The sequence below is a fragment of the Amia ocellicauda genome, chromosome 7 (assembly GCF_036373705.1).
Source record: "Amia ocellicauda isolate fAmiCal2 chromosome 7, fAmiCal2.hap1, whole genome shotgun sequence".
Taxonomy (NCBI): domain Eukaryota; kingdom Metazoa; phylum Chordata; class Actinopteri; order Amiiformes; family Amiidae; genus Amia; species Amia ocellicauda.
The window spans coordinates 17,645,933-17,673,391 of NC_089856.1; the positions used below are offsets into that span (position 1 = coordinate 17,645,933).

Here is a 27,459-nt window from a genome sequence, read left to right on the forward strand (position 1 = left end):
ATTATTATTATTATAATAGCAGAAAAATAATAAAGAAACAGAGATAGCAATGTCTGTTTTACAACCGAGACAGTAAAGAAACTGAAAAAGAACAAGATCTGTGTTTAACAACGTAGAAAATAATAATAATAAGAAATGGGCAGAAAAATAATAAGGAAACCGAAAAAGAATAAGATTTGCGTTTTACAATGCAGACAATAATAGATGACACAGACAGGCTGTGGATTTTCAGTACTCACAGTTTTAATGCCAGTTGGTCACAGGTCAGTCACAAGGTCACAAGTCACTAAAGCACTACTCTAATCTACAGTACACCCTAACAACACACACTGCATCTTATATGCAGCACTGCAGAGGGAGGGGTGGAGGGCAAAAGAGAGAAAATTAAGGAAATAAACTGGAAGGGATACAACCCCCGGAAAATCAACAACACTCCGCTAAACACTCTGCCAATGCATACTAGGACATTTGCACATTAAAATGGACAGTAACTGAATTAGCTACAGCCAAGACAGGATGGGCTATTAACACCACTTCATTTGCAAATTTCTGATGAATGACTGATTTGTCAGAATGTATTATTATTTTTTTATTTCCGTGCACAGTTCTGTCATCACTCAATGTTGTGGGCAGAGAAGGGCAATGGCTATTTATTTCATTTTGGATTGTGACAATATTCTAACAATATATGTTCCTGTAGCCTCAGTCTTGCACAATGTATTGAATGACCAGTTTAAACTCCAGTCAGTAAGTGTACTCCACTAGCAAAGGTTTTAACTAGGCCTAGTGGGCCTATATAAAATTATTCGAAAACAAATTAAAATGTATTTCATATTGGCTATTGAAAAACCACAAACAACCGTCTTAACCAAACACAGTCTTTGAGTTGTTTGTTCACTAACATACTGTGATATGTTCGATCAATTGCAAATGATCATGTATTAGAGGCAGGTGTTTTCTTCTCAACTGTGTCATTTTGTTCATAACCCTGCTTGAAGTTTCCACAGTCAGTATAACATCCCCTATTGATGTTTATCTTACCGCATTTTAACATATACTAAATATAGCTAATTACAAACACCTTTTGAAATGGAAACAGGAAAAAGGTAAAAAAATCTGGAAAAAAAGGTCCTGGTTTGGTTTGATTGCATGGATGTTGCTGTCTTTCTTTAACACAAGTATTTTATTTATTCATGTACAGTGCTTCTGCAGCTATGCGCTGATATGCCAGTTATGACAAAGTCTAAACCAATATATACATTAATTAATATTTACATTATTAAATACAAATAAATAAATAAATAAATAAATACATACATCAAATTATTTTGCTAAAATACTTTTACAATATGCCCCCATGGAAGAGAGGGGAGGAGAGAAAACAACATTATGGAAAATCCATGAATCATTAATAATTAAAGATGATAATAGAAAAAGGAAAACCTAGAACAGAAGGAAAGAAAAGAGAAAAAGAGAACAGGAAAAAGCAGAACAGAAACAATGAAGAGAATAAAATAAACTGCTTGTCCTTGGTCGAGAGGTGCTCCCCTATTTGGCTTGTTGCCTCTGACCCAGCCTTCACAGCTTATTGACTGGTCTGGGGTGCCTTGATTTGTCTTTCGCTGAAACTCCATGACAATAGAGTATGATTGGTTTTGTATCTAGACATAGATGCAGTAGTTGCTCATCCAATCAGAGTTCCTGGTAACATGTAAGTAGTGCAAATTAAGGTATGTAATTAAACTTCTAGGACAAATAGGATCACATAGGGAGTTTAAATACATCAGAAAGGAGCCTAACATAAGCAAGCATTTCAAATATGATCTTATTAGATGGGGATTACTGCCTGAAGCAGATTTCAAATACATCCCATACACTGGAAATCAACACTCATTCTGGCATATGTGAAAATAGAAAGAGCACATAATGCTCCACTATATACAACATCTATGTAGGGTGCTGGGGTTTACACAGTCTTAATCTAAATCTAAGGTATTTTGCTTAAGTCCTCTCCTATCAGTGCACACTGTGGCGGGCTCTCTGCATTCCTGCCTTGTTTGATCTCATATGTACTGGGAGTTAAGCGTACTGTATTCTGCACCTCTGCATCCTGTTTTTCTTTTGTTTGTTTGTGTGTCACTATAATGGGCATTTACAGAGAATACATTAATTTAGTTTTGTTATTTTTAAGACATTTAAAAAATTGTAACTGTAATTTTGTAACTGTAACCCCCCCTGGATAAGAGGGTGAAATAATAATAATAATACAAATAGCATAACAACAACAACAACAACAACAAGATGCCTGCGACACTGAGCAAAACAAAGGGACCAGCCGGGGGTCCATAGCATTGTGGGTAAATTGGGCAGATTGCCAAGTTCAAGTTGATTCACAGTTCACAAGGATCTGTGTTTGAGTGGACCTGTATTGGATCTTGATTGTCAAAGGAAAGATAAATGATTTATGTCTATTTCAAAAATATGAGATGTATTTGACATATATTTTAGTGTGTCATGCATATATTTATTGTAGAAGCTGCACATACAGTGGCTCTCAAAACTAGTCACCCCCTTGGACTTTTCCACATTTCATTGTGTTACCATTTAATCAGGAGTTTTTGGCACTGATCAACACAGGTTCATTCCTCCACTATATTTCTAAATGAGAAAATAAATATGTGGATTACAGCCTGAAATAGATATCAACACATCCCATATATCTGAAATCAGTCATTTAGTGTATCAGTCAGTCAGTCAGTCATTCAGTCAGTTTGTCAAGCTGATACACTGACTGACTGACTAATATACTGTCTGGCCAGTTCAGTACTCTAACTGCTGTGTTACTGTGTATATCCTGACTGTACAGAGAGTCTCCCCTTTAACTTGAAAAGCATTATTAATGAACCCAGAATTCCTCATCAGACCTCAGGGGGTATAATAGGAAACAGAAAATTATTAATGCTAATGAGGCTAGTTACAGCTCTGAGGATGAGCCAAAAGCCCAAAACCACCAAAGCCTTTTTCTTAGCAGTTCAGTTCAGATCTCAAGACTTTGGCTCATCGGCCCTTGAACAAAGAGGCTCACCGCAGTTTGCCAGACTATGAAGGCTTTGAGATTCTCATTGGCTATTCTTGCTGGGTCTTCATCTTCATTGACTGAAGGAGGCAACCTCCTATGTCATCATTGGCTTTGCATCTCTGGCAGGGTCAGCAAGGCCCTTTCTTCCTGATTGGCTGATTGTCACTCGCTTTGGGGGGGGGAGAGACCTTCTTGTTGGCTGCACAAAGAAAGACATTTTGATTGTCATTGGTGGACATGGGGCATGGGCAGTTCCCAGTTTTCTTATTGGCTGGTAGAGAAGACATGCTTAATTGAGTGGAGACAGAGAGTAGAGGGAGGGAGGTGGATGGGTAGAGAGGAGAGAGAGGGGAGAGGGAGGAAGGTGTGGGAAGGTGGGAGAGAGGAGAGGGAAAGCATAGTTGAGAGAGAGGTAAAGGATAGAGGTGGGAGAGAAAGCGATAAGGAAGAAATGAGGGAGAGGTGGGGAGAATAGGAGAGGGAGAGAAAGGGAGGACACTGGACACTGAAGCCCCCTGATAAATAACACAACTGCCTTCAGGAAGACCCTAACACCATTGTGTTGAGTCTTGTACACAAGATTGGCAATTTCAGAACGATGAGTTGGGCTCTGTTGAATTGGATTGAATTTTGATATTGTAGAGTCTAGTTGTGTTGAAATGCATTGGTCTGGCTGAGGTTCAGACTGTGATGTATTTTTTCTTTTTGGGGGTGGGGTGAAGGGGACCAGAAGTACAGTTGTAGGGGCACAGTTGGTTGGCTTCCAGTTGGCACCATGTCAGTGCAGTGTTGAATAGTGACACTCTTTTGTCTCTTTCACTGTAGCCTGGGCCAGTACTGACCCAGGTCCTGTTCTGAGCCCGGTACCTGGACTGGCACTGAGACACCGGGAGAGATGAGACCTGCGGGGGGGTGGAGAGAGGGAGGGTTAATGCACTCACAGATTGTCATTCCTGTTATTTGTATTATTATTGTTACTCCTGGGCCCCGGTCCTCATAGCTGATTTAAATAATTCAGGCTAATCAGATGTTAGCTGACATTTAAGTCAGGCTATCTATGTTCCTCAATGCCAAATAGAGGCTAAAATTGTCTCGTTAACTCAATTCTTACTTAAGAAATCCGGATAATTGTGGAGCACGGAAACAGTGATATTCAAGAAAATGACGTTAAAACAGAGCAACTTTTGTCAGCCTGACTGAGCAAGACCTTCTCATGGAATGTTTTGAGGAATATAAAAATGTTTTCAGAGATAAATGCAACACTACAGAGATGAAGCATGGCAAAAAAATTGCTTCATTTTAAATATATATATTTCATTACACAGGCTATGTATTTACCCCAATATCATAATTTTACACATGTCTAATTTAAATCTGCATGCTTGTAGTAATGGAATGTAACATGGACTGAGAGTTTGCTGCATGAGAATGATTATCTTTCTATTGTTTTGTCATATTCTGCCTTATATATATAATACTGTAGTATTATGTTGTACTAATTAATCTGTGTGATATAAATTAGTTATTTGCCTTTGTAGCAGGAAATGATCCCATCATAATGACCTATGAGATGAACACTGTTAGATAACTTCATAAAAGAAATATTTAAGATTTCTGACAAATAAGATTATTTCCTATACCTTCCTTGAATCTCTGACACAATGTATGCTTTCTGAATATTCTTGAGTCGTGGACAGATCCTGGCCACTTGGCTTCACTATTTGAAATGAGACAGATCGTGTGGTAATAAATGAGGTCAAGTCATGCATGATGTACACTATTACCCAATGTCTGATACTGTCCAGCTCTAGTTTTGTATAATTGTCATTAAAATGTTGGAGTATTTGCATCATTTGCTGAATTGTAGCTCATTTTTAATTTCATGAAAGTGATAATGTCATAAGCACCTCTACATTAATGGTGTGAAATTATTTCCTGCTCCCAAAATCTGCATAATTTGGTTCTGAGGGTGCCTTGATCTGACTGAAGGCCATAGCACAAATGATGTTGGGGATCTCTGCATAATAATGTAGTCTAGTTAATAAAAACGATAACGATAGAATGACCTATTCATTAAATTGCATATAACCTCGTGGCAGCATCTTTGCCAATATTGCCAATATCAGTATAGGAATGCGCAACTAGTAAAAAAGTGCAGCCCTATGCATATAGGGCCCGATATTCAAAAGATTTGCGCTTCGCAAATGTATATCACACACACATTCCTAAAAGTCTTTATTGACTGAATGGCAATCAATCAATCAGTCAGTCAGTGCATACTGACGGTGGTTTGTTTCAAGCTACTTTTCTTTTATTTTACGGCAGTAAGTAATATCAAACTTACTAGACTGTGTGAATGCAGGGATTGGTGAGTGTGTGTGGTGGGGCGTGACTGACCAGGAACTGAGAGGAAGGGATTGTGACTGAGGAGTGAGTTGGCGGGGAGCAGTGAAAGTGAGCGGATGCTGTGTGCGAGTGATAGTGTTAGAGAACAACTAGAGAGGGTCATTCATTTTGGCATGGGTCCCAGCCAATAGGGATCCCTAGTTCTGTGTTTAAAAGTTGTAAACAAGACAACTTATTTTTTATTATGCAGCTCTCTATGCTGCCTGTCTTACTACAGCCTGTCGGGCTCTCTCACTGTCTACAGTGCTGCTCCATGTTCACCCCCACAGGAAACGGAAGAATGAGCCTATGAGTTTCACCCATATTGCTACAGGCCTAACGTGAAAACAAACCCTAGATTGATGTATCATTTGCATTTCCCTCCTGACTAACTGTTGTTGGTAATGAGTACAAACCGAAACGGTGCCCTGCTTACAACCAATAGCCCAGTAAACACAATGGAACCAATGACATAGGAAAAGGTAGGACAGAGGTTCTGCAAGACAAATTTAAAGAGTTAGGAACAAAACTAAAGAGCAGAACCTCCAATTCCAATTCCGGTACCACGTGCATGGCCAGGGAGACAGGCAGAGATGAAAAAGTTTAACACGTGGTTGAAAGCTTGGTGTAGGGAAGAGGGGTTTAGGTTTATGGAGCATTGGTATTTCTTCTGGGATAGATGGGACCTGTACAAACCGGACGGTCTACAGCTTAACAGAAGGGGGGCTAATGCATTGGGAGACCGTATGTGCAGAGAAATTGAGAATCATTTAAACTAGGGACCAGGGGGGCAGGGAGCTCTGACAATGGGAGATGTTCCTCTAAGGAAAGAAAACCAAGGGAAACTGCTAGTAGGAAAGTCCTGAAATGTTTGTACCTCAATGCCAGGAGTATAAGGAACAAGATGTTAGACCTAGAAGCCACAGTGCTGGCGTGTGACTATGATGTTGTAGGAGTGACGGAAACATGGCTTACAGAAAATGATGGGGATGAATACAAGTTGGAAGGATACACACAGTTTAAGAGAGACAGGCAAAATTGAAAAGGGGGTGGGGTAGCATTATATGTGAAAAATGACATTGAGGCAGAAGAACTCAAATTAGAGAATCTTTGTGGGTGAAACTTTTGAATGAGATCTGGAGGATTAGTGGTAGGAGTGTGTTACAGGCCACCCAACTCCGATATTCAGAAAGATGTTGCATTGTACAGTGTAATCAGGACTGCATGTAGCAAGGATGTGGCTGTTATAATGGGGATTTAAATTTCCCAAACTTAGACTGGGAAAGCCCGGTTGGGACTACAGAAGCAGAAATAGAAATGGTTGAGATGGTAAATGATAGCTTTCTAACTCAATTTGTCAGGGAACCAACCAGGGAGAGTGCATGCATTGACTTGATCTTTTCAAATGAGCAAGACAGAGTCAGAAGGACACTTGTTAGAGAACCAATGGCAAATTGTGATCACAATATGGTTAGCTTTCATACATTCTTTAAAAAAACAAGGTCCAAGTCTAAAACAATGGTGTACAATTTTAGAAAAGCAAACCTTGAATGTATGAGGCGGCACTTAGAAGAGGTAGACTGGAGCACACTGGATACAGATTCAGTTTAAAATGGATGGGTATATTTTAAGAATATACTACTTGAGGCTCAGGAGCAATTTGTACCAAAACGTAGCAAACTGAGGACCAAAAAACATTGTCCAAAATGGTTTAATAGAAGTATGCAAAAAAATGTCAACAGAAAGAAAATGTGGTATAGCGCATACAAAAGGGATTGAGACAAAACTAAATACATAGAATATGTTGAGGTGCAAAGAGATCTTAAGAAAGGGATCAGGAAAGCAAAGAGGGAAATAAAAAGAAACATAGCTCTTGGAGCTAAAACTAATGCAAAGAGCTTTTTTCAATATTACAACAGCAAGAGGTCAATAAAGGAGGAAGTGAAACAGCTAAAGGGCAAAAATTGAAGTATCTTGGCAAATGTTCTAAATTACTATTTCACAGAGGTTTCCACAAAATAAAAAACTGATAACATGCCACAGGTTAACAATCAGTCCAGTCAAATCCTAAGAGAGATCAGGATAAATGAGGAGGAGGTACTAAAGGGGACTAGCAGAATTAAAAACAAACAAATCACCTGGGCCAGATGGGATAATTCCAATAGTACTTAAAGAAATGAGAGAAATTATGTATTGGCCGCTAACTCAAATATTACAAATGACACTACAGGGGATGTGCCAACTGAGTGGAAGACAGCAAATGTTATACCAATCCACAAGAAAGGGGACAAAACTGAGCCAGGAAATTACAGACCAATCTGTCTCACCTGCATCACTTGTAAACTGTTGGAAAAAAGGATTAGACAGAAAATAGAGGAGCATCTTAATGAAAACCATATTCTTGGAGATAGTCAACATGGGTTTAGACGAGGCAGATCATGTATAATTTATTAGAATTTTCTGAACATGCAACTGCAGCTGTAGATCAGGTGAAAACATATAATATGATATACTTAGATTTCCAAAAAGCTTTTGATAAGGTTCCACACCAAAAACTGATCCTCAAATTGGAAGCTTTAGGCATTCGGGGTAATGTAAGTAGATGGGTTATGAACTGGTTGATGTATAGGAAACAGAGGGTGTCGATTAGAGGAGTTGCTTCTAACTGGAGTGAGGTTGTTAGTGGAGTTCCACAATGATCAGTAGTAGGGCCTTTGCTTTTTCTAATCTATATTAATGATCTGGACTCTGGGATAGTTAGCAAACTTGTCAAATTTGCAGATGATACTAAAATAGGTGGATCAGCAGATACCATCTTGGCAGCACAGGCTATACAATGGGACTTAGATAATATTCACATGGCAGATGAAATTCAATGTGGACAAGTGGAAGGTAATATATGCAAGTAACAAAAATGTCCACTATAATTACACTATAGGAGGTACAGATCTAGATGAAGTAACACATGAGAAAGTCCTAGGAGTCTATGTGGACTCCTCACTTTCTCCATCCAAACAATGTGGGAAAGCAATAAAAAAGGCAAACAGAATGCTAGGGTATATTGTCAAAAGTGTAGAATTTAAAACAAGGGAAGTAATGTTAAGACTGTACAATGGACTAGTTAGACCTCATCTGGAATACTGTGTGCAGTTCTGGGCACCACACTTCAAGAAGGATATCACTGCTCTAGAGGCAGTTCAAAGGAGAGCAACCAGACTTATTCCAGGTCTGAAGGAAATGTCCTACTCTGAGAGACTGAGGAAACTGAACATTTTCACCCTGGAACAGAGGAAACTATGTGGGGACTTGATCCAAGTCTTCAAAATCGTGAAAGGCATCGACCACATCAAACCAGAGGAGCTTTTCCAGATCAGCAGGGACACACTCACCCGGGGACACAAATGGAAATTGGGCTTCAAGGCATTCAAAACAGAAACCAGGAGACACTTCTTTACACAGAGAGTAGTCACAATCTGGAACAAACTCTCCAGCGATGTGGTAGAAGCTGAAAATTTGGGAACATTTAAAAATAGACTGGATAGGATCCTTGGATCACTTAGATATTAATGGACACCAAACGAGCACGATGGGTCGAATGGCCTCCTCTCGTTTGTAAACTTTCTTATGTTCTTATGTTCTTAAGAAAAAGGCAGAGCAGGGCGAGTGGCGTGGCGTGGCGTGGTGTGGCATTTAAGTATTGCTAAAACTGCCCTCGATATGGATTGCATAGAAATGAGAGTCTAGCTTTGTCACAAGTAGGACAATATCTCCTTCTGGTTTTCACCTCGACTATCCCCCTTCGTCGAAGGCATGTTTAGCTGCTTCATTGTATTTAACCAATTCAAGCTCTAAGAAGTTAGTTATTGTGTGGTTTGGTAAATTCTTGAACTGATTATATATTTAGTATTTAATAACTTATTGAGTGGTTTGGTGAACTCTTAATAATACATTTGTATTATTGGTGTGATTTATTTATCTGTGTATAGTCACGTGGGTAGTTCCTTACTGTGTGTTCGTTTGAAGCCCCTATGCTTGAGTGGATACTATAAAAGTGGACACCTGCTGTTCTGAAAATAATAGCGCACTAATCACTGTTTTTGGGTGTGTGGTTTTTATTCTTGTTTTAAATTATTGTAAATAAAATACTTGACTGAATCTTTTTTTTGTGGTGGAGTACTTGCCTCTGAGTATAATATATCCAGACTGCATTTGGGAGATTAAAGGTGGTGGCAGTGACATGCTACTCAACCTAAATAACCCCAACTGTAGTCCGAAGAGGACACTATATAGGTATATAAATATATACAGGCTACACATATTGTCCTTGTTTTCGAAAGAAAAGCACATTTGTTGTCCGTTAAAATAACATCACATTGATCATTGTAGACATTGTTAATGTTGTAAATGACTATTGTAGCTGGAAACAGCTGATTTGTAATGGAATATCTACATAGGTGTACAGAGGCCCATTATCAGCAACCATCAGTCCTGTGTTCCAATTGCACATTGTGTTTGCTAATCCAAGTTTATCATTTTAAAAGGCTAATTGATCATTAGAAAACCCTGTTGCAATTATGTTAGCACAGCTGAAAACTGTTGTGCTGATTAAAGAAGCAATAAAACTGGCCTTCTTTTGACTAGTTGAGTATCTCGAGCATCGGCAATTGTGGGATCGATTAGAGGCTCAAAATGGCCAGAAATAAAGAACATTCTTCTGAAACTCATCAGTCTATTCTTGTTCTGAGAAATGAAGGCTATTCCAATGCGAAAAATTGCCAAGAAACTGAAGATCTCATACAATGCTGTGTACTACTCCCTTCACAGAACAGTGCAAACTGGCTCTAACCAGAATAGAAAGAGGAGTGGGAGGCCCAGGTGCACAACTGAGCACGAGGACAAATACATTAGAGTGTCTAGTTTGAGAAACAGACACCTCACAGGTCCTCAACTGGCAGCTTCATTAAATAGTACCCGCAAAACACCAGTCTCAACGTCAACAGTGAAGAGGCGACTGGAATGCTGGCCTTCTAGGCAGAGTTTCAAATTAAAAGACATATCTCAAACTGGCCAATAAAAATAAAATATTAAGATGGGCAAAAGAACACAGACACTGGACAGAGGAAGATTGGAAAAAAGTGTTATGACAGACAAATCTAACTTGGAAGTGTTCGGATTACAAAGAAGAACATTTGGAGACACAGACCAAATTAAAAGATGCTGGAGTAGTGCTTGATGCCATCTCTCATGCATGGTGGAGGCAATGTGATGGTCTGGGGGTGCTTTGGTGGTGGTAAAGTGGGAGATTTGTACAGGGTAAAAGGGATCTTGAAGAAGGAAGGCTATGACTCCATTTTGCAATGTGGACAGAGCTTGATTGGAGCTAATTTCCCCCTACAACAGGAGAATGACCCAAAGCACAGCTCCAAACTATGCAAAAACTATTTAGGTGAGAAGCAGTCAGCTGGTATTCTGTCTATAATGGAGTGGCCAGCACAGTCACCAGATCTCAACCCTATTGAGCTGTTGTGGGAGCAGCTTGACCATATGGTCTTTAAGAAGTACCCATTAAGCCAATCCAACTTGTGGGAGGTGCTTTAGGAAGCATGGGGTGAAATCTCTTCTGATTATCTCAACAAATTGACAACTAGAATGCCAAAGGTCTGCAAGGCTGTAATTGCTGCAAATGGAGGATGCTTTGACAAAATATATCTATATATAGATATAGATATACACTCACCTAAAGGATTATTAGGAACACCTGTTCAATTTCTCATTAATGCAATTATCTAACCAACCAATCACATGGCAGTTGCTTCAATGCATTTAGGGGTGTGGTCCTGGTCAAGACAATCTCCTGAACTCCAAACTGAATGTCTGAATGGGAAAGAAAGGTGATTTAAGCAATTTTGAGCGTGGCATGGTTGTTGGTGCCAGACGGGCCGGTCTGAGTATTTCACAATCTGCTCAGTTACTGGGATTTTCACGCACAACCATTTCTAGGGTTTACAAAGAATGGTGTGAAAAGGGAAAAACATCCAGTATGCGGCAGTCCTGTGGGCGAAAATGCCTTGTTGATGCTAGAGGTCAGAGGAGAATGGGCCGACTGATTCAAGCTGATAGAAGAGCAACTTTGACTGAAATAACCACTCGTTACAACCGAGGTATGCAGCAAAGCATTTGTGAAGCCACAACACGTACAACCTTGAGGCGGATGGGCTACAACAGCAGAAGACCCCACCGGGTACCACTCATCTCCACTACAAATAGGAAAAAGAGGCTACAATTTGCACAAGCTCACCAAAATTGGACAGTTGAAGACTGGAAAAATGTTGCCTGGTCTGATGAGTCTCGATTTCTGTTGAGACATTCAGATGGTAGAGTCAGAATTTGGCGTAAACAGAATGAGAACATGGACCCATCATGCCTGGTTACCACTGTGCAGGCTGGTGGTGGTGGTGTAATGGTGTGGGGGATGTTTTCTTGGCACACTTTAGGCCCCTTAGTGCCAATTGGGCATCGTTTAAATGCCACGGCCTACCTGAGCATTGTTTCTGACCATGTCCATCCCTTTATGACCACCATGTACCCATCCTCTGATGGCTACTTCCAGCAGGATAATGCACCATGTCACAAAGGTCGAATCATTTCAAATTGGTTTCTTGAACATGACAATGAGTTCACTGTACTAAACTGGCCCCCACAGTCACCAGATCTCAACCCAATAGAGCATCTTTGGGATGTGGTGGAACGGGAGCTTCGTGCCCTGGATGTGCATCCCACAAATCTCCATTAACTGCAAGATGCTATCCTATCAATATGGGCCAACATTTCTAAAGAATGCTTTCAGCACCTTGTTGAATCAATGCCACGTAGAATTAAGGCAGTTCTGAAGGCGAAAGGGGGTCAAACACAGTATTAGTATGGTGTTCCTAATAATCCTTTAGGTGAGTGTAGATTAGATATATATAGATATATATATATATATATAGATAGAAATATATAGAGATATATATAGATATATATAGATATATAGATAGTAAATCAATACAAAATAAATAATCCATTAGCTTTGTCAGAAGGACTGCAAACACTGTATTTTCAAAAGATAAAAATAAACTCACTTTCTGAGTGAGGAGCTAATGAACAGTTACATAAATTACCAGGGACATAGTGAATATCAAATACAAATACACACGACTGCAGTATGTGCTAGCCCAGAGTGGCACGCAGAGCCATATACAGTGCATTCGGAAAGTATTCACAGCGCTTCACTTTTTCCACATTTTGTTATGTTACAGCCTTATTCCAAAATGGATTAAATTAAAAAAAATTCTCAAAATTCTACAAACAATACCCCATAATGACAACGTGAAAGAAGTTTGTTTGAAATCTTTGCAAATGTATTAAAAATAAAAAACAAAAAAAGCACATCAACATAAGTATTCACAGCCTTTGCCATGACACTCAAAATTGAGCTCAAGTGCATCCTGTTTCCACTGATCATCCTTGAGATGTTTCTACAACTTGATTGGAGTCCACCTGTGGTAAATTCAGTTGATTGGACATGATTTGGAAAGGCACACACCTGTCTATATAAGGTCCCACATTTAACAGTGCATGTTAGAGCACAAGCCAAGCCATGAAGTCTAAGGAATTGTCTGTAGACCTCCGAGACAGGATTGTATTGAGGCACAAATCTGAGGAAGGGTACGGAAAAAATTCTGCAGCATTGAAGGTCCCAATGAGCACAGTGGCCTCCATCATCCATAAATGGAAGAAGTTTGGAACCACCAGGACTCTTCCTAGAGCTGGCCGCCCGGCCAAACTGAGTGATCGGTGGAGAAGGGCCTTAGTCAGGAAGGTGACCAAGAACCCGATGGTCACTCTGACGGAGCTCTAGCATGTCTCTGTGGAGAGAGGAGAACCTTCCAGAAGAACAACCATCTCTGCAGCACTCCACCAATCAGGCCTGTATGGTAGAGTGGCCAGACGGAAGCCACTCCTCAGTAAAAGACACATGACAGCCTGCCTGGAGTTTGCCAAAAGGCACCTGAAGGACTCTCAGACCATGAGAAACAAAAGATTGAACTATTTGGCCTGAATGGCAAGCGTAATGTCTGGAGGAAACCAGGCACCGCTTATCACCTGGCCAATACCATCCTTACAGTGAAGCATGGTGGTGGCAGCATCATGCTGTGGGGATGTCTTTCAGCAGCAGGAACTGGGAGAATAGTCAAGATCGAGGGAAAGATGAATGCAGCAATGTACAGAGACATGCTTGATGAAAACCTGCTCCAGAGCGCTCTGGACCTCAGACTGGGGCTAAGGTTCATCTTCCAACAGGACAACGACCCTAAACACACAGCCAAGATAACAAAGGAGTGGCTACAGGACAACTCTGTGAATGTCCTTGAGTGGCCCAGCCAGATCCCAGACTTGAACCCAATTGAACATCTTTGGAGAGATCTGAAAATGGCTGTGCACCGATGCTCCCCATCCAACCTAATGGAGCTTGAGAGGTCCTGCAAAGAAGAATGGGAGAAACTGCCCAAAAATAGGTGTGCCAAGCTTGTAGCATCATACTCAAAAATACTTGAGGCTGTAATTGGTGCCAAAGGTGTTTCAACAAAGTATTGAGCAAAGGCTGTGAATACTTATGTACATGTGTTTTTTAAATTTTTAAATTTTTAATTTGCAAAGATTTCAAACAAACTTCTTTCACGTTGTCATTATGGGGTATTGTTTGTAGAATTTTGAGGAAAATAATGAATTAATCCATTTTGGAATAAGGCTGTAACATAACAAAATGTGGGAAAAGTGAAGCGCTGTGAACACTTTCCAGATGCACTGTAGATGTGCACGCAAAGCGAGCGACTGTGTGTTTTTTAGTTTTTTTTTTGTTTTTTGTTTTTCGCCAGCCCGCCCCTCAATTGTCTAAACTGATTGGCACTTTAAACAACCAGTCAGTATATTTGGCAGTGACAGCACCACCCCCAAGTCATTGAAAAGCACTCACGTTTTTTTCTGAATATTCATGTTTTAGGTCAGCTTCCTGTGCGCAGCTTTCTCTGCAATCCATTTGGTGGATATCCATGCAGAACTGCGAAAACCTGCACTTCACGAACGAGATGTTGTTGTTGTTGTTGTTGTTATTATTATTATTATTATTATTATTATTTGTATTTCTTGGCAGACGCCCTTATCCAGGCCGATTACAACATAAGTGCAATACAAAGTGCAAGAATACAGTTAATGTTAGTGTTATAATGACTATGCTGCGCTGCGACACTGTGGGACCGGGAGGTCTGTAAGTCTGTCCTGTTGTGATTAATTGTGGTCAGCAATGGACGTGTTTGTTGAGCACGCGGGCGGAAATCATTTTATTTACGGTTATCTCCTGTATCAAATGGCCACAACCATTAATATTTAACACTTCGACAATTTAAAAACTTCATAAAGTTGGAAAAAGAAAGCTGTAAATTCTCAAAAATAAATCAATTATGGCTTTGTATTGTAGAGTACATTTGTGCAGGCTCATTTGTGGTAGATTGATACCACTACCTTATTTTATTCTTAAAACATACAGTGAGGGAAGAAAGTATTTGATCCCCTGCTGATTTTGTACGTTTGCCCACTGACAGAAATAATCAGTCAGTTATAAAGTTATAAATTGATTTGCATGTTAATGAGGGAAATAAGTATTTGAGTACTCTTTAAGAGAGTGCTCCTAATCTCAGCTCGTTACCTGTATAAAAGACACATGGGAGCCAGAAATCTTGTTGATTGATAGGGGATCAAATACTTATTTCCCTCATTAACATGCAAATCAATGTATAACTTTTTTGAAATGCGTTTTTCTGGATTTTTTGTTGTTATTCTGTCTCTTACTGTTAAAATACACCTACCATTAAAATTATAGACTGATCATTTCTTTGTCAGTGGGCAAACGTACAAAATCAGCAGGGGATCAAATACTTTTTTCCCCTCACTGTAAGTGCCACACAGAGTATATTAATCTATTAGTATTTTAGTTGTTTTACAAAATGTAAAAGCAGTAAATATTAAGTAAATATATGTTGAAAAAAACGAATGTGCATTGGTAATGATTGAGTGCAAGTGCAAACAAAACACAAAACAATAGGGAAGGGTTACTAATGGAGCCAAATTAACACATTTATACTTGTATGTAATGGCAGGGGAATGGGAGAATCTGTGTGGCTTTGTTTTGGGGGTAGATTGTGATTTTAATGGGGTTTTTAAATGTATTTTAGCATTATAATCCTCAAACTTAATGCGTGATGAAATGTGATTCATGCATTCTACTGCAATGTATTAATACTTCAACATTTAAATTATGTATTCATTGTACTTATTCTTTATTCTTTAATGTTGTGACATGCTTTGGCATGGTGTTCCACTATGTACAATTAAGATTGATTTAATCTGAATGAGGATTAAAGATTCTCATTGTGCAAAATAAAAAGGGACACATTCCAAAAATGATTGAGCTAGTTGAAGTGCTATTAGTATTGCTTTTTATATTTGTAAATTTACAATAATCTGTGAAATGAATGAAACCTGCATATTTATAATCTTTTTTGGGAAGAATATGTGCCTCGCTTCATTCAGCTTCATATTCTGCAGCAGAAGTCCCATTAGCAGACTGGAGCTGCACTTGCTCTCCAGACTACTGAGGGATAAGGGGGTGGGTTCAAGGTGGGGGGAGGTTGGCATTGGATGCAGGTGGCGGGTGGGTGGGATTGTCTTCTCTGTCCATAATTTTTTTTATTTTTCTGTATTGCAGTTTGTTTTGTTAGCATGTTTGCTTAATAACCTCATTACTACAAAAAATAAATATACATATTGGAAAAAAAATGCCGTTTAGCCCCTGTATAAACTTTTAAATGCCTAATTTATTATTGACACCCTTTGGCTCTTGGCAAAGTATACAAACCAGACTTTGGGCATTCCAGCCAAAAAAGGTTCGCCATCCCTGTGCTAGACCATGGGTCGGCAACCCCCGGCACGCATACCATAGTGTGGCATGCCAAGACATTTTGCTTGGCACACAATGCACTTTTCAGAATGTTGTAGTAGGACCTTTGTTTCTATTATTTTTTTTGTGTGGCGGGGGGGATGTATAGAGTCACACTGTGCTTTTTTATATATATATATATATATATATATATATATATTTCACAAAGATGATTAAGAAATAATAATCTTGCTCAGGAAAAAAAAAATCTAAAACTAAAACAAAACTCATAATTCGAATCCTCTCGTAATGTCAGGAAATGTTAAAACATTTAATGATAGTTAAAGCTGTTCAGCAATTTGTATGTTTTTTATGTATTTATTATTTTTTACAATAATTAATTTTATTATTAAAAAATAATAATCCCAAAACAACTTGTGATGCATCTCATTAATGTGCGTCTCACCTACCCCAATTTGGAGACCTGCCCATGGTCATGGGTATAATACACACACAAAAAAAAAAGATTGTACAGAAGCTGACTGAACGGAAGAGATATGACACAAAACACCATTGATCATAAACTAACAGTAAAGTGTGGTGTTATGAGGCCCAGCTATGGAAAGTAAAAACATTAAATTAGACATTCACAAATTTCAGCCGGCATGGAGAGATGAGTATGGATTTATACAGAAAGGGGATCATGTTGTTTGTAGTCTGTGCAGTGAAAGTGTGGCATCTCATACTTCAAGCGTCCAGTGGCATTTCACAACCAAGCATGAAGCAAAATTTTTGATGAAGCAGACAAAACGTGAGTCAATTAGAAAAGCTGTTGATTCTTTTGAAAAACAGACAAACAGCTTTTCTACGTTTGTGACGAAAAAGGCTTTAAACTTTACCTACACGGGCAAGCTACGTTGTAGCACTAGCTATAGCGCGGAAAGGCAAGTGTTTCACGGATGGAAAGTACATAAAGGAGGCATTCGTAAACTCTGCTGAGGAATTATTTCACAACTTTGTGAACAAGAAGGACATCATTGCTTGTATTGAAGAAATGCCATTGTCAGCCAGGACAGTTCAAAGACGAATAGATGACATGTCAACTGATGTTAGGAAACAAATGACTGAAGACCTACATCAACGTTTGACGTGATGAGCCTTGCGCTGGATGAAAGCACAGACATAAATTATGTCCCCCATCTGGCTATAATTGCTCATTACTGTAGCAATGGGACAGTTAAGCAAGAACTGCTTTCTTTTAATGCTCTGCATGGCACTACAAAAGCTACGGACATACTTAATGCAGTCAAAGACCTTTTCACACAACAGCAAATCAATCTGCATAAAGTGCTTTCTGTTACCACTGACGGAGCACCGTCATGAACCCATCAAGCGCTTCCTTGAAGAAAGTAATCAACAATATGCAGACCTTACAGATGACAAATGGCTGACAAAACTGATATTTCTGACAGACATCACATCACACTTAAATGACCTGAATAAGCTACAAGGGACAGAGAAAACCGTTCTTCAACTGTACGAAGACTAGAAAGCTTTCTCTGCTAAGTTATCGGTTTTCAGGCGAGATATCGAAACATCTGCATTTTGTTACTTCCCCACTCTGAAAACCCATTCCGAGCAGCATTGAGTGATCACTGAAGACATATGCAAATACATGGTACAGCTTGAAGATGAGTTCACCCGATGATTCCAAGACTTTCAAGACAAAGGACCCATGTTTTCATTTCTTGTGAACCCTGACAATACAAAGAATAGCGACATACAACTTTTGTATTTTGATGGGATGGACATCGATGGATTTGATTTGGAACTTATTGATTTCCAACGCTCATGTATCTGGGTATCAAAATTAAAATCTCTGTGAGGTGAACTTGAAAATGAAACTGGCTAGCAAACCAAGATCATGGAATGTTGGTCTTCCTTTCCTTCGAAGTACACCAGCATGAAAAAGTTAGCTTTTGCCTTATTGTTGGCATTTGGGTGTACTTACCGCTGTGAACAGATGTTTTCACAAATGAAAACAATACTAAGTCCAGTTAGAAGCTGTCTGACCACTGACCATTCTGATGCATGTTTGCGTTTAATGACAACAAACTACCAGCCTAACATATTCAACCTTAGCAGTCAGAAGCAGGGCCAAGGAAGCTACTAAAAAGGACACAGTTTAGGATGAGAGCCAATTTTTTTTTTTTTTTATACACGTGTTTAGGTGCAAAAATTAAATGATAATTTTATTATTCAATGTAATTTATTTTAACAGTCTGTATACATTTAACTTTGTTTTAAATTTACTTTTATTTCATTGAATACAGGGCATCACTGAGCATTTACATTAGTCACTGTATGTATGCATTTATCTTTGTATGACTTATTACTTTGTAGTATTGTTATCGGTAGTTTGTTTTGGCATTGTTTTAATGTGTTATTTACTGTAAATGTAATACATACACCGATCAGCCATAACATTATGACCACTGACAGGTGAATAACACTGATAATGTCGTTATCATGGCACCTGTCAGTGGGTGGGATATATTAGGCAGCAAGTGAACATTTTGTCCTCAAAGTTGATGTGTTAGAAGCAGGAAAAATGGGCAAGCGTAAGGATCTGAGCGACTTTGACAAGGGCCAAATTGTGATAGGTCATGGACGGCCAAGGCTCATTGATGCACGTGGGGAGTGAAGGCTGGCCCGTGTGGTCCGATCCAACAGACGAGCTACTGTAGCTCAAATTGCTGAAAAAGTTCATGCTGGTTCTGATAGAAAGGTGTCAGAACACACAGTGCATCACAGTTTGTTGCGTATGGGGCTGCGTAGCCCCAGACCAGTCAGGGTGCCCATGCTGACCCCTGTCCACTGCCGAAAGCGCCTACAATGGGTACATGTGCATCAGAACTGGACCACGGAGCAATGGAAGAAGGTGGCCTGGTCTGATGAATCACGAGTTCAAGGTGTTGACTTGGCCTCCAAAGTCCCCAGATCTCAACCCAATCGAGCATCTGTGGGATGTGCTGGCGGCAAAAGGGGGACCTACACAATATTAGGCAGGTGGTCATAATGTTATGGCTGATCGGTGTATATAGACAGGTAACGTATAGATGGGAACCATAATAATCCCCCCCCCGGCACGCCAAGTACTCTGGCACTCTGCCCAAAAACTTTGCCGATCCCTGTGCTAGACATGTTGAACACACATTAATTCTGATTGAGTCTGCATATGCATATTACCCTGCATTAAATACAGACAATTATGGTATTGTATCCCTGTCCAGGATATCGCAGTATGTATATAACACCCTGTAAGCTCTATGATTTTAGGGAAGTAAGGACAGAGACCTGCGTGTCTGTGTGTATTACTTTTCTCCAACAGCTTGAATAAAGACTCTGTTTGATTCAATCTACCCTACAGTCTGATTTCTGTAAGCAATTAAAAAGGGGATTCTTCAGAGCCTTGTTGTATGCAGTAGACACTGGTCTGGGTACCATGTCATAAGCTATGGTCTGGCCTGATGCCAGATGTACGCATCGTGAGCACCCCCAATATACACTCATATAAAGGATTATTAGGAACACCTGTTCAATTTCTCATTAATGCAATTATCTAACCAACCAATCACATGGCAGTTGCTTCAATGCATTTAGGGGTGTGGTCCTGGTCAAGACAATCTCCTGAACTCCAAACTGAATGTCTGAATGGGAAAGAAAGACTTAAGCAATTTTGAGCGCGGCATGGTTGTTGGTGCCAGACGGGCCAGTCTGAGTATTTCACAATCTGCTCAGTTACTGGGATTTTCACACACAACCATTTCTAGGGTTTACAAAGAATGGTGTGAAAAGGGAAAAACATCCAGTATGCGGCAGTCCTGTGGGCGAAAATGCCTTGTTGATGCTAGAGGTCAGAGGAGAATGGGCCGACTGATTCAAGCTGATAGAAGAGCAACTTTGACTGAAATAACCACTCGTTACAACCGAGGTATGCAGCAAAGCATTGTGAAGCCACAACACGTACAACCTTGAGGCGGATGGGCTACAACAGCAGAAGACCCCACCGGGTACCACTCATCTCCACTACAAATAGGAAAAAGAGGCTACAATTTGCACAAGCTCACCAAAATTGGACAGTTGAAGACTGGAAAAATGTTGCCTGGTCTGATGAGTCTCGATTTCTGTTGAGACATTCAGATGGTAGAGTCAGAATTTGGCGTAAACAGAATGAGAACATGGATCCATCATGCCTTGTTACCACTGTTCAGGCTGGTGGTGGTAGTGTAATGGTGTGGGGGATGTTTTCTTGGCACACTTTAGGCCCCTTAGTGCCAATTGGGCATCGTTTAAATGCCACGGCCTACCTGAGCATTGTTTCTGACCATGTCCATCCCTTTATGACCACCATGTACCCATCCTCTGATGGCTACTTCCAGCAGGATAATGCACCATGTCACAAAGGTCGAATCATTTCAAATTGGTTTCTTGAACATGACAATGAGTTCACTGTACTAAACTGGCCCCCACAGTCACCAGATCTCAACCCAATAGAGCATCTTTGGGATGTGGTGGAACGGGAGCTTCGTGCCCTGGATGTGCATCCCACAAATCTCCATCAACTGCAAGATGCTATCCTATCAATATGGGCCAACATTTCTAAAGAATGCTTTCAGCACCTTGTTGAATCAATGCCACGTAGAATTAAGACAGTTCTGAAGGCGAAAGGGGGTCAAACACAGTATTAGTATGGTGTTCCTAATAATCCTTTAGGTGAGTGTATGTGCTGGGAAGTACACATGTAATTACTAATGCTGTTCTCTCACACACACATATATATTACATATACATATACACACAGTGGTTCTCAAAAATATTCACCCCCCTTGTGTTCCAACATGAAATCAGAATGGATTTATTGCAACTAATCAACACAGAAAATGTCCGTAATGTCAAAGTGAAAAATATAATCTGCAAAATGTTCTAAATTAATTACAAATACAAAATAGAAAATAATTGAATACATAAGTAATCACCCCTTTGCTATGACACACCTGATTGAGCTGTGGTGAAACCAATTGTCTTTAGAAGTCACGTAATTAGTTGAATAGAGTCCACCTCTGTGCAATTAAAGTGTGTTACATGATTTCAGGTTAAATACATCTGTCTCTGGGAGACAGTCCGTTAGTACAATTCCTAACAAAACTACATCATGAAGTGGCCTTTATGGGAGAGTGGCAAAACAAGCAATAGAGCTTGCCAGAAGGCATGTGGGAGACTCTGAGACCAAGTGGAGAAAGATCCTATGGTCTATGAGAACAAAATTCAGCTTTCAGCCTCAACGCTAAGTGCTGTTTTACGCAATTTGAGAATATGTGGGAAGAGTTGAAATTGCTGTTTAACAAAGGTCCCCATCCAACTTGATGGAGCTTGAGCAATTTTGAAAAGAAGAATGTCCAGTTGCAAAGCTGGACGAGACTTATCCGGAACAGAAAAAGCCAGACCTCTGTCAAGTTATCTTGAAAAGTATCTGGCTATCTCAGTTATCCAGCTACGAGGAATGGGGCAGCATTGTTTTTATTATTATTATTCCTGTTATTGTTATAATTGTAATTCCTACTACCATTATTTTACTTTGATTTATATTATAATCTATTTAGAACTGTAAATGCCATATGTACGTATATACAAACGGGTGACACATTAAAGGACAAACCTGAATAAATGAGTGGAGGAACATAACGAATGCAGATGCCTCCAAACAGGTTTACTGCATGATACAATGAAGCAATTAACATCCTATCATGCTCTGTGGCATGCATACAAATGTTGAGCAGGCCCAGTTGAGTAGTGCAAAAACCATAGGCACTGGTCTACAGATGAGTCATCCTTCACCATATTCTTGGCGTGTGGCGTACACCAAAAGAACGGTACAGGCCTGACTGCTTGACCCCTACAGTGAGGGGGTCCAGAGGCTCTGTTATGCTGTGGGGGGCATTTTCCTGGCATAGTTTTGATCCACTTGTCCCCTTAGAGGGAAGGGTCACTGTAAATCATTACAAGTTATTCTGAGTGATCTACTTATATCCAATGGTGAAATATTTCTATCCAAAGGGCATGAGGGTCACTGAATGGTTTGATGAGTATGAAAATTATGTGAATCATATGCTATGGTCTTCGCAGTCACCAGATCTCAACCCAATTGAACACCTATGGGAGAGTTTGGACTGACGTGTTAGACAGCGCTCTCCACTACCATCAAGAAAACACCAAATGAGGAAATATATTTTGAAAGAATGGTGTTCCATCCCTCCAGAAGAGTTCCAGAGACTTGTAGAAAGGCGCATTGAAGCAGTTCTGGTGGCTTGTGGTGGCCCAACACCTTACTGAGACACTTTATGTTGTTTTTTTCCTTTGTCACCTGTATGTATGTATGTATTTAATTTAATTTTGAATCTGATTGCTTTTGAGTGGACAGTGTAAAAAAACTGCTCATAGTGATTCATATAAATAAAACTTTGAAGATTTGAATCTGAAATTGGACTCTTTGAGACTTACCTGTGGAGGTGCTGGCTGTAGTTTGGCCAACGTGAGGGCTACTGTAGGAAGTGTCATAGCTGCGGGAGGATACGGACTGCCTCGGAGGGATCATACAGGAATAGGAGGAGGAAGACTGGGTGGGGACGGGCTGGGGGGGGGGGGGTTGAGAGAGTGGTGAAGGGTGGGTGAATGGGAGGAGGGAGAGTGGGTGGGAAGATAGGAGTGGAGGTTAGAGGAGGGGAAAGGGGAGAGGGTGGGGGATATAGAGAGAGAGTGAGGTATAGAGAATGGTTGAGATGTGGGAGAGGAGAGAGAGTGTAGGGAGAAGAGGTGGTGTAATAAAAAGGAGGAGAGAGTGGGGGAAGAGGGAGAGGGGGGACAGAGGGGAATAGGTGGGGTAGAGAGAGGGGGGGAGATGGCGAGAGGAGAAAGAGAGGGGAGCAAAAGAGAGAGAGAAAAAAATAACATTACAGCAATTCATATATAGAGCAATTCATAATTGTCCAGCCATTAATTAAACCTGAAATAATATTTAGTAAATTATAAAATAATGCTGACCAGATACAGCATTTCCACATAATATGCTTAATACAAATCATCTGTATAAGACACATCTGATCTGTAACCAGGTAAATAGGTAAATACGCAATACATGTATGTAATAAATAATCATCATCATCTTCTTCATCATCCTTTGTTCACATTGTGTACAATGATGTACATGACTTCTGTGGGGCATGAACATGTCTGAAGGGGTTAAGATGCAGAAGATTATTGTTGTTGTAGCTGTAGCACCATTGTCACACAACCCTGCTCCTTGCTCACTCACTCAACACAGCCCTGTCTGCATAACACGTAACAATACTGACATCTAGTTGTCAGTGCATGTCTTCCAGTCCTCTTCTATCCTCTCCCATTCTGACTCCCGCCAAGATCCCACGTGTCAAATCAGCAAGCAAGTGAAAAAAATGATTACTTCCATGTGAGCCTGTGATTCTGGTAATGATCATGTGTTGAATTACAGGGAGTTGGCAATCCTGATACAACCCTTTAAGAAAATAATAATAATAATAATAATAATAATAATAATAATAATAATAATAATAAAAATAAAAATAATGTCACAGAAATTACTTTGTCTAAGCTGTGTTTTGTTTACTTTTGTCTCTTAAATTCACATTAGTTTCTGTTATGCTTGTATTATTACAAATCACTTTTTCTTCTATATTTAATATTCACAAACTGATTGCATTTTGCTTTTTTCCTTCACAATCTTTTTACATTTAATATTCATGAGCTGTTTGAATTGTTTTATTCCTTACATTTTTTTGTCTTTCTTGATCACAGTTTGATTGAAAGAACACACCTGTTGCAGGGGCGGATCGTATACTAGGGGCGCTGGGGTGCCACCCCACCATAGCAGTGAGAAACAAATAAAAGGCATAACAACGTCTGTGAACATTTAAGTGCTTAATTCTGACAAGTATTCACATTCTTAGTTGTTATTATCCACATCAAATGCGCATTTTATGGAAGAAAACAAGTATTTATGTATTACATTCCTTTAAAACCTGGAATAAGTCTGGTTGCTTGCCTCTGAACTGCGTCTAGAGCAACGATTTCTTTCTTGAAGTGTCGTGCCCATAACTTTACACAGTATTCCAGATGAGGTATAATTATTGCATTGTGCAGTCTTAACATTACTTCCCTTGTTTTATATTCTATACTTTTGACAATATACCTAAAAATTTTGTTTGCCTTTTTATTGCTTCCCGTATTGTTTGTATGGGGAAAGTGATGAGTCCACATCAACTCCTAGGTCTCTCTCATATGTTACTTCTTCCAGTTCTGTTCCTCCCATAGTGCAATTATAATGAACATTTTTGTTACCTGCATGTAGTACCTTGCACTTTGACTTTCATCTGCCAGGTGTCAGCCCACAACTGAATATTATCCAAGACCCTTTGAATAAACCGTGCTGCCAAGATTGTATCTGCTGAGCCACCTATTTTAGTATAATTTACAAAAATGGACAAGTTTGCTAACTATCCCAGAGACCAGGGACTGGTTGCAGTAAAAAGGTCTTACCTTAAGTCTTAGCCTTAGTCTAAGTCCTATGAAATTGGACTTATGTAAGACCTTGTGATAAGACTGCAGGTCCTAAGTTAGCCCTTGCTTACATGTTGTTGCTAAGCAACAAAGTCTGGTCTTATACTTTTTGTGAAGAATGTTAAAAAAACTAATTTGACCGAAGATGAAAAACTTATAATTAGTCCCTCAACTATCATAAGAGTAGTATTTTTTAATTTAATTTTTTCTTAACATCATGGGGTGCATTCTTTATTTCTGTAAGAAAGTATAAGTATACTATAAGGTTTTTGTTTGACCTTGGAGAGTTATCTAACTAACAAAGACAGCCATGCTCATTTAAATCAGTATGGTTTAGTTTAATTTACTTACTGTTAGAGGGGAAAATGATTAAAATTGTGTTTTCATTCTTTATGTCTGTAAGAATGTTACTAGTTAATTGCACTGAAGGCTGTTCAAACGTCTTACTGTCAATACAACCAAGGCCATTAAGGTCTTCAGACTGCACCCCCAAGCTATTCTAATTTGTAAATTATATAAATATACATACACACATAGGTTATCTTTTAAGTCGGAAGCACTGCCCAAGGGGGAGGGGGTTTCTGTGCACTGCCGTAGGAACCTGATTGAAACATCACTCTATCAAAGCTGCCATTGGCCCCTGCGCTTGTCACTCAGAACAGGTCCCTTCCCACATCCTGTTCCATAAAACGTGATGTTAGCATAGGTTCGTCCTCTTTTGCTGCTTTGCCTGGACACGAGAATGTGAGCTCTCTGTGTCTTGTCCGTGCATTAGACCCTTATTGATGTTTAACAATGATTATTATTTGGTTGGTTGGCTTCACGGCTGTGCTGATATTATTTAGTTATTATCGATAGCTAATCCGTCCACGATCCGGGGCTCTGGTGCACTTCGGTTTCAGTTTCAGATACAAATAGTACACTTTAAGAATAATAGTCATGTTTATGTAGTGCCTTATATGTTCCGACTGCTTGCTGTGTTGTTGTTTTTTGCCTACAGGGCTTTCTCCTCCACAGAAGGAGCGCTAGCAGCGGCAGTAAAATCCGAGGCCTGGCTGCCTGGCCTGAGCCTCGGTGTGTCATAAGAGATCTCGCCCACGTGAGGTGCTCCTCCGCCGGCTTGCGTCCACTCTACAGCCCACAGCTGTGGCTGTAGGAGATCTCGCTCCCTCAGTTCACTGAGAACGAGCTCTGCTAGCCCTCCCCGTCCGTGCGTGTAGGCCTCGGTTTTAGATCCCGTTACGGCTGTTGGTCTACTACCCTCGGCCACCTCGGACCCCGGACTCCGCGTCACCCAGTGTTCCCGGAAACCCCAGCACACACGGTGTGGTTAAGCCTATGGGGCTACATGGCGCTTGTATCCGGCACCTGGTGCTTGGTATACACAGTGTTCATTCCGGCAACAGCAAGGTTGCGTGTGGTTGGTGTTGCAGTGCCCCCATGTACATAAACGTTGCCAGGTGGAGACACACTTACAGCGGCAGGCCCGCTAGGCGCTCCACTTGTTGCAGAAGCGTTTCAGGTGTTGTGTGCCCCTGGTCCTGCTCCCACGGGACAGGCCAGAGAGTTCTGGGCAGTCATCCAGAGGGCTGTGGAGTCTCTCCAGCTCCCCTGGCCCTCTGAACCTACCCCACCACGCTCCAGATTCAAGAGGGGTCAGCATACACAATGGCCCACATGGGCCCTCCCGCTGCTGCCTGACCTCCTCGAGGAACTGAGGGCCACCTGGGACCATCCGGCAACAGCCCCCGCCCTAGCCAGGAGAAGTACGCCCTAGCCAGGGTGTGGCAGAAGTGGGTTGGTGGAATTTCCCCACGTGAATGCCACCAAACCCACGCTTGTCTCCCTACCTCCGCTGTCTGTGGATCTATGCGACCTGGCCTGCCTCAACAGGCAGTGTTGCGTCACGGAGAAGCTGCTCTGGAGGGCTTATGAGGCTGGAGCCCAAGTGGCTCGCCTCAGGAAAACTGAGAGCCTGCTGGCCCTGTACTTGGCCCAGTTAGCTGAGCCCTCAGAGCAACATGGCGCATCACCAACCATGTCCCCTATCTCTGAGATAGCAGCGGCGGCGGACCAACTCGTCACGGTGATGCGCCAGGGGGCAAGGGCGACTAGGTGATCCCATGGCAGCCATTGTGGTGGCGCTACCAGCTTTGGCTGTCCCAGGCACGGTGGGTCCCTGAGGCAGACAGGACTTGCCTCATGGACGCCCGCTTCACTTTTGGCCCCTGTGGAGGCGATGCTGACACGCACCCTCTAGGAGAGGGAGCAGTCCCTGCAGCTGGCCCGGGTGTACCCTGTTGCACCTCAGGCCCAGCAGTGCAGGCTGTCTGCGGCAGCTTTCCAGCGGGGAGGCCCCCCGACCGCG

At 40.8% G+C, this 27,459-nt stretch overlaps 1 protein-coding gene across 1 annotated transcript in view; it reads right to left on the minus strand.

The window, feature by feature from the left end:
* Positions 1-223: 223 nt before the first annotated feature.
* pax10 (paired box 10) overlaps positions 224-27,459 on the minus strand; it is a 103,048-nt gene continuing 75,812 nt past the window's right edge. The window contains exons 7-8 of the mRNA XM_066708787.1: positions 23,001-23,130; positions 224-3,981 (exon numbers count right to left, since the gene is read on the minus strand). Coding sequence (XP_066564884.1) covers positions 3,896-3,981; positions 23,001-23,130 — 216 coding nt within the window. The 3' untranslated portion in view covers positions 224-3,895. The remainder of the gene's footprint in view (positions 3,982-23,000; positions 23,131-27,459) is intronic.